This window comes from Tamandua tetradactyla, chromosome 2 (genome assembly GCF_023851605.1).
Source record: "Tamandua tetradactyla isolate mTamTet1 chromosome 2, mTamTet1.pri, whole genome shotgun sequence".
Classification (NCBI taxonomy): Eukaryota; Metazoa; Chordata; class Mammalia; order Pilosa; family Myrmecophagidae; genus Tamandua; species Tamandua tetradactyla.
Window position 1 is genome coordinate 68702340 of NC_135328.1, and position 7546 is coordinate 68709885.

The 7546-nt window shown below is 36.8% G+C and overlaps 1 protein-coding gene and 1 pseudogene across 3 annotated transcripts in view; one reads left to right on the forward strand and one right to left on the reverse strand.

The window, feature by feature from the left end:
* Positions 1-1048, forward strand: part of C9orf72 (C9orf72-SMCR8 complex subunit) — a 33855-nt gene extending 32807 nt beyond the window's left edge. For all 3 annotated transcript variants that reach the window (XR_013170373.1, XM_077147983.1, XM_077147986.1), the window contains one exon: positions 912-1048. Coding sequence is in view for 2 of the 3 variants with exons in the window: in XM_077147983.1 (XP_077004098.1) it covers positions 912-963 (52 nt within the window). In the remaining variant the exon portion in view is untranslated. The remainder of the gene's footprint in view (positions 1-911) is intronic.
* A 2036-nt stretch (positions 1049-3084) lies between these two features.
* On the reverse strand, positions 3085-3746 carry LOC143673456 (transmembrane emp24 domain-containing protein 7 pseudogene; annotated as a pseudogene).
* Positions 3747-7546: the final 3800 nt, after the last annotated feature.

Here is a 7546-nt window from a genome sequence, read left to right on the forward strand (position 1 = left end):
TATAGGTAGTCTAAGCTTCTATGCTATCTACATAAGCTTCACAAGAGTAAGCCTCATGATCGAGGGCATGGCCTATTGATTTGGGTGTCCCTAAAGGTTGACACAGTATCAGAAAATTCCCTAATGGTAAGGTTTAAAAGTTCCATAGTCTTTCTCCCCTCCATCAGGGGACTTTGCCAATACTTTTTGATTATTTGGTTAATATACTCTAGGATTATAACTTACTTTTTAAACCATTTTTCAATGTTATTAAGTAAGAGGAATATATCTTTTATTCCAGTTAATTATTTTTAACCTTTTCACTGAGGTATAATGTACATGCAGTAAAGAGTCATGATCTTAGACATTCAGTGCATTTAATTTTTTTCAGTTGTTGAAAGGTTTTTATTTTATAAGAAATTGCTGCAATCCTGCAAAACCAGAATCTCTTTAGAGAAATATCTTTTCTTTTCCAAAGTAAATGAAAAACGCTTTAGAATTATTTGTATAGTAATCTTGATTTTTTTAAACAATTGTTATAGGGTCTGCTTTGTTCTATTTAACTTTAAATGATATACACTTACAAATTAAAAACGAAAGTGAACAGTGCAGAGATTTAAATGAAATCCTTCAAAGAATAAAATTGCTTTTTACTTCATTGTATTATCAAAGTTTATTATCATCAAGCCTGAATGAAAGTTGTAAACCACAAACTTTTTCTTTAATAGAAAAAAAGAATGTTTAGGTTATTAGCAAAGTAGTATCTCAGATGTTTCTTCATGTAGTCTAAATTTAGTATAAACTTGTTTATCAAGTCCCTTTCCATTATTTATTCCATTTTTGTTTGTTTTATTTTTTTATATTTATTCTGTTTTAAAAATATATACAATTACAATGTTTAAATATGTATTCTGAACCTTATATCCAAACAGATGGGAAATTCAAACTGCTGAAACAAGTTATGAAAGGATTAAAGAAAAATGATGAGCTGCAAAATACAGCAGAAGGAAGGAAGAAAACTTTTACTACTTAACATTTGTGTCTGAATAAATATGTATTTTCTAATTTATATATACCCAGTTGAGTATCGACAGTCATCAAAATTTAACCAGTTACATACAGACTAAACTAAGCCTAGATGATTTTCTATAACAGATTACAATGGTGATTTTAAAAATGTTAATATAGCTAAATAGTTTCACCAAAAATTATTTCTGGTACTTGATTAATATCATACCGTTCTTAGAGGCACAGATTAAATGACTATATTATATATATACCATATTGAACACACTGATTAATATCGTATAGCATCAGTGTATGAACACAACAGAGCACACAGGCAACCAGAAAAGGACATTTTACATGCACCCATGCTTATCAATTATGTTAACATTTATGCTTAAAACTTTAAAATCTTTATGTTAACATTTATGCTTAAAACTTTAAAATCTTTATAAATTTAAAGCATAAAGCTACAGAATAACTCCAGTAAAAGAACCCAAATAGATAAATCTGCAGAATCTTAAACTTTAATAAGTTTAAGCCTTTGATAGATGCTGTTTAAGAGCAATTATTGTCTTCAAACATTTTTGAATTATAGGGTTGAAAATATGTTCATCCCTTACTATACTGTGGCATTTGAAATTAGCAAGCATGACAACATGAATTAATTTTGCTTCCACATGCAGAAATGTATATATGCATTTTTAAAGTTTAGAATTAAGACTTAATTTCTGATCAGTAGTGGTAGGTAACCAGAATTGCTATACAGAATCTCTACAATATGACAGTTTTAGTCAACATTTATCACTTGAGGTGAGGAAATACGGGGATGACAGAAAAGCAGTTGCATTAAACACACACACACGCACAGCAAAAAAAGCTTTAAATACCAATGCAATTTTTGCATCAACATGTATTTTATTCTAGAATACTTGGAACAAAATCTTATTTCAGTTGGTTCGGTCTCTACAGTTTTTAAGAAACAAACACAATCTAAACCCTATAGTGTAAAGAATGTGCACTATTTAATACTTAAGTGCAATGCAATCATTTAAGATTATTAAGTAAGAAACACATACAAGCATTCTAAAATTTTGAATCATTTTAGGGTTGCTAACCAGAGATTGTAGAGATTTCATGCACAAGGCAAAAAACAGAAACGAAAAAAAAAAAAACATCTCAGTGCATCACACCCATATGGATAAAATGTATGGCACTTTGCATGATACTACTACTACATTGTCAATTTAAGCTGGGAGTGACTCAAAGACATTAAAGTCACATAAAGACAAAAGTCATCCAATTAAAACGTTAGGATGGAGCACAACACAGTTTTGTCTTTGATAAAGCCCTGAAATTTAATGTATACAGTCAACTTACTATAAGTTCTCCCATTTCACTTACCCCCTTGTAGATTCTTAAATTATTCTATAATTATTTTACCTATTAGGACATTGTGATTTTTAAGGTCTGCAGAAACTCTTTTATTGAAATATACTGTTACTCTGTGTGTAAGAATGGCTTTATGAAAAATAGCATCTGGTTATAAATCATAGAATAAATAAAAAACAAACATCCAACATTTTCCAAGCCAGTGAGAAATAAATTATACCATATGTGTCAATTTTAAATTATATCAACATTAACATTTATATAGTATATTTTTTTCTCATAAAATTAAACATTGCAGAATAGGGCTTGGGCTATAAGTAATCACATTTGATTTTCTTAGAAAACAAATCTTTATCACTATAAACAAAAGGCAACTTACTTCCTCCATAACATATGTAGATTTTAAATCTAAGGTTTTAAAAAATATCAACTATGTTTAAGAAAAGTACTTTAAATGGTTAAAAGGAACCGAAATACCAAAGTTCACTGTGTGAAGAGTAGATACGAACAACCAAGAAAAGAGTCGTGTATTGGTGCTGAATATTTAGCATGAGTACCCCAAAATAAGTTCCAAACTTCTCCCATCTTTTCAAATAAGAAAGGTAGCCTTTCCACAGTTGGGGATATGTATGTCTTCCCCAACGAATGTCTGAGTAAGCTTTTAAAAATGTTGCCAATATTAAGCTCTTCAGTACCTAAACTCAGAGGGCAGCAATATTACAGTGGCAATGATGCAGCCATTCTCAAAATACAGTTATGATCCAAAACAAGTTGTAATGGTTCTTTTACCTGAGAAAAAGCTGTTTAGAAGGAATATCTGCCCTATGCTCAACCACCAGCAGAATAAGGGCTTCTCCTACTGATCAATAGGCCACTCTCAGGTTTAAAATCCTCTGCTGGGCTTTGACCTTGAGTTTCTGTCAGACAGAAATGAGTCTGATAGCCTTGGATAAGAGCACTGACGACTTTCTCACTAGGAAAGAAAGGTGGGTCTTCTCCAACTTGAAAATCAAAATAAACCATTTTATGTGTGAAAGTAGAAAATTCATTACTGAGGCAAAATTTGTAGGTACCATTTTTGAGGCAGGGAAGGTGAAACTGTCAGATGTTTCTTCATCTCTTTGTGCAGCATCAGGATCTTCTAATCGACGGTCTTCATCAGAGTGACCTCCAGTAATCCTCTGGAGCCCAAGGGTGCATGGTGCCTGGGGTGATGTCCTCGTAGAAGCACTGCTTGGCGCCCTGGGCAACTCCAAGATGATCTCAGAGGAGCCCCCAGGCCCGGACATCAGCAGCCTTAGCGCAAATAGCCTGCAGTCCCGACGGCCCGCCGTGGACCCCCAGCGCTGCGCGGACCCGGATCACTGCATCCCCGAAGCCGGGACCTCAACCCAGCAGCGAGGAGAAGACACGGGACCCAGGTGTGCGCGGCACAGACTGCGCTCCGCAGGCCTCAGTCCGCTGCCCAGTGAGGGTGCACTCCAGGCCTGCTCCGAGCCTTGGGGACGTTCTGAATGCGGGATGAACCTCCGGATCCAGGTGAGGGGCGCTGAAGGGCCCGGGTCAGAGACCCGAACGACCTGGGCCTCCGAGATAAAGCCAATGAAGGAGGAGTGGAAAAGGCACCATACTGAAGTTTTACTCAATGTTTTTAATAGCTGTGTAACATTCCATTGTTAGGATATAACATGTTGTATTTAATTAAGCTCTTATTGATGAATATTAATTGAATCTCTTTGCCTGTTCATTCCAGTCCACCCATCGTTTATTGAGTGACTACTTATGGGCCAGGTACTCTTTTTTTTTTAATTTTTATTAATAAAACCAATCAACATACAATATGAACATTCTTTTTTTTCATCACACAGTTGCATATTCATCATTATGATCATTTCTTAGAACATTTGCATCAACTCAGAAAAAGAAACAAAAATAAAAGAGAAAAAAAAAATTCATACAAACCATACCTCTTACCCCTCCCACCCAGCAACCACCAGCATTTCAATCTACTAAATTCATTTTGACATTTGTTCTCCCTATTATTTATTTATTTTTAATCCATATGTTTTACTCATCTGTCCATAAGGTAGATAAAAGAAGCATCAGACACAAGGATTTCACAATCACACAGTCACATTGTGAAAGCTATATCATTATACAGTCATCATCAAGAAACATGGCTACTGGAACACAGCTCTACATTTTCAGGCAGTTCTCTCCAGCCTCTCTGTTATGCCTTAACTAAAAAGGTGATGTCTATTTAATGCGTAAGAATAACCTCTGGGATAACCTCTCAACTCTGGAATCTCTCAGCCATTGACACTTTATTTTGTCTCATATTTCTCTTCCCTCTTTTGGTGTGGGGATTTCTCAGTCTCTTGCTGCTGAGTTCCAGCTCATTCTAGGATTTCTGTCCCACGTTGCCAGAAAGGTCCACACCCCTGGGAGTCATGTCCCAGATAGAGAGGGGGTGGGCAGTGAGTTTGGCTCATGTTGGCTGAGAGAGAGAGGACCAGGTACCCTTTCAGTCACCATATCCTCATCTTCATCATTTATCTGTATGTTATCTATTGCCATAATAATACTGTTATTACAGTATTATTAAATATTAAATCACCCCCAAACTTACTTGTGTCTGTGATCACTGACTAAGTCAGCTGAGGGCTAGCTGGTTTCAATAACTTTGACTGAGACAACTCAATTCTATCATATGTGTTTCATCCTTCAAAAGGCTAGCCCCTGTTAGGGTGTTGGCAGGTGTACTATTTTGTCAAGCTGCCCAAATGCAATATACCAGAAATGGAATGACATTTTGAAAGGATTTTAATAAGTTACAAGTTTACAGTTCTAGTGCTGAGAAAATGTCCAAACTAAGGCACCAACAAAAATTTACCATCATTCAAGACAAGCTGAGGCTGATACCATCCAGAACATCTCTGTGAGCTGAGAAGGCACACGGACCAGGCATCTGCTGGTCCCTTGCTCCTAGGCTCCTTTGCTTTCAGCCTCTGTGTCCTGTGGGGGTTCCTTACTTGGCATCTGTGGGCTTTCACTTAACTCCTCTGGGACACCACTCTGGGTTCTAGTTTGCTTAGCATCTCATGAGAAGGCACATGGTGACCTCAGTTGGACCCTGCATCTCCAAATGTCTGGGTCTCGTGTTAGCTCTGTCAGCTCTGAAGCAGCTGTTCTCCAAGCATCTGCATCTGCTCTGAGCTCTCTCTAAAATGTTTCCTCTATTAAAGGACTCCGGTAAACTAATCTGAATGGGCAGAGTCACATCTCCGTCTAACCAAAGGCCACATCCACAATTGGGCACACCAAATTTTTGTGGAGATAATTTAATCAAAAGGGCTTCTACCGTACAATATTGAATGAGGAGTAAAGGACATGGCTTTTCTGGGGTACACAGCACTCTGACTGGTACATCAGTGTTCAGAGAGAGAGCAAAAGTACACAAAGCCTCTAGAGGTTTAGGCTCATAGCTGGCACAAAAATCATCACCTCCACTTCATCCTATTGGCCGAAGTAAAACATAAGACCAAATTCAAGGGAAAATAGGTGCCACTGATTAATCAGAGAAGCTATGAAGTCACATTGAGAAGAGTTGTGTTTGATTATCTATTGCTGTGTAACAAATTACTCCAAAACTTAGTGGCTTAAAACAGAAGTCATTTTATTGGCTCCCATAGTTTCATGTGTTGGCTGGGCTCAGTGGGTAGGGCCCCTTTTGGTCTTGCTTGAGAGCTCTCATGCGTCCGCTATCAAATGGAAAATGGGCGTGGAGTTATCTGCAGTCTTGACTAGGATGCTGGAACAGCAGTGCCTCTCTCCTTCTCCATGTAGACTTAGGGCATCTCTCCCTCACTGCCCTTTCACTCAAACTCCTAAACCCTGTGCTGGTACCCATTTCCATCTGCCTTTCCATGTGCTCTTTCCATGAGGTCTCTCTGACAGAGTAGCTGGATCTCTTACTTATGTGGCAGACTGGGACTCTTAGGATCATCCCAGCAGTGAGAGTTCCCAGAGGGAGATGCAGAAGCTGCCAGTCCTCTTCAAGGATAGGTCTGGAACTGGCCATCTTTATTCCACCACAGAGTGGCTGTAAGATGGAGTGAAGAACAAAAAATATTTTTGTAATCACTCTATCATGTTATCCCATTTAATTTTCCCAGTCTAAATATCTGAATGTTTCAGGGTATAATCAGTTACTAGATCTGATAACAAATTTGAAGCATTTCCTGAGTTATGGAAGTGACCAAAGTAGACCTGTAGCCAGAAAACCTAGCTCTAAATTTTGGCTTTGCCACTGACTGGCCTCATGATATTGAACAAGTTACTCAATTTCTCGAACTCATCTTCTCATCTGCAAAATGAAAATATAAATATCCTATAGCTGTGCTATACAGTAAAAATGTGCTGTGAGCAACATATGTAATTATAAATTTTCTAGTACTCATATTTTAAAAAGTGAAAACAGGTGAAATACATTTTAATATTTTATGCAAAAATATGCCTAATATCATTTCAACACATATGCACTGTAAAAGTGTATTAATGAGATATTTTGCATTCTTTCTTTCTTGTACAATCTTTGAGATCTGATTTGTATTTTACATTTACATCACATCTCATCATCTTTAGCTACATTTCAAGTGCTACATGTGGCTAGCAGCTACCAAATTGGACTTCCAGAATAGGTGTAAATAGGGTTGTTGTGATGATAATATATGTAAAATGAGCTGGTACTTAATATAAGCACAATAAAAATATCTCCTTCTCTGATGATAGACATTCTGCTCTCTGAAATAATCAGTAAAAACTAACAAAAAGTCCATAGATGTGAACCATATAGGACAGAAGTTTTATCTAAGAAAGCAAGAGAAAGTAAACTATATTGTCCTACTAAAAATGTTAAGCAAGGTATGGAGATGACAAAGGTAAAGGGAGAAGGATAGAAGAAATGAGTAAGTATATTATTCTAAAAATATATCAAGAAATGGGGCAACTGTGAGGATCAAGGGGGTAGTGGCAAATAAATCTTTATAAAAGGAAGGAATGTTTAAAGAAAGATTTTGCCAGACTCCTAGGTCCTCAACCAAGAAGATTCAGTGAAAGACAACCAGGGGAGGGACAGGGGTAGGAGGAAAAGGAGGTGGTTTTTAAGTCA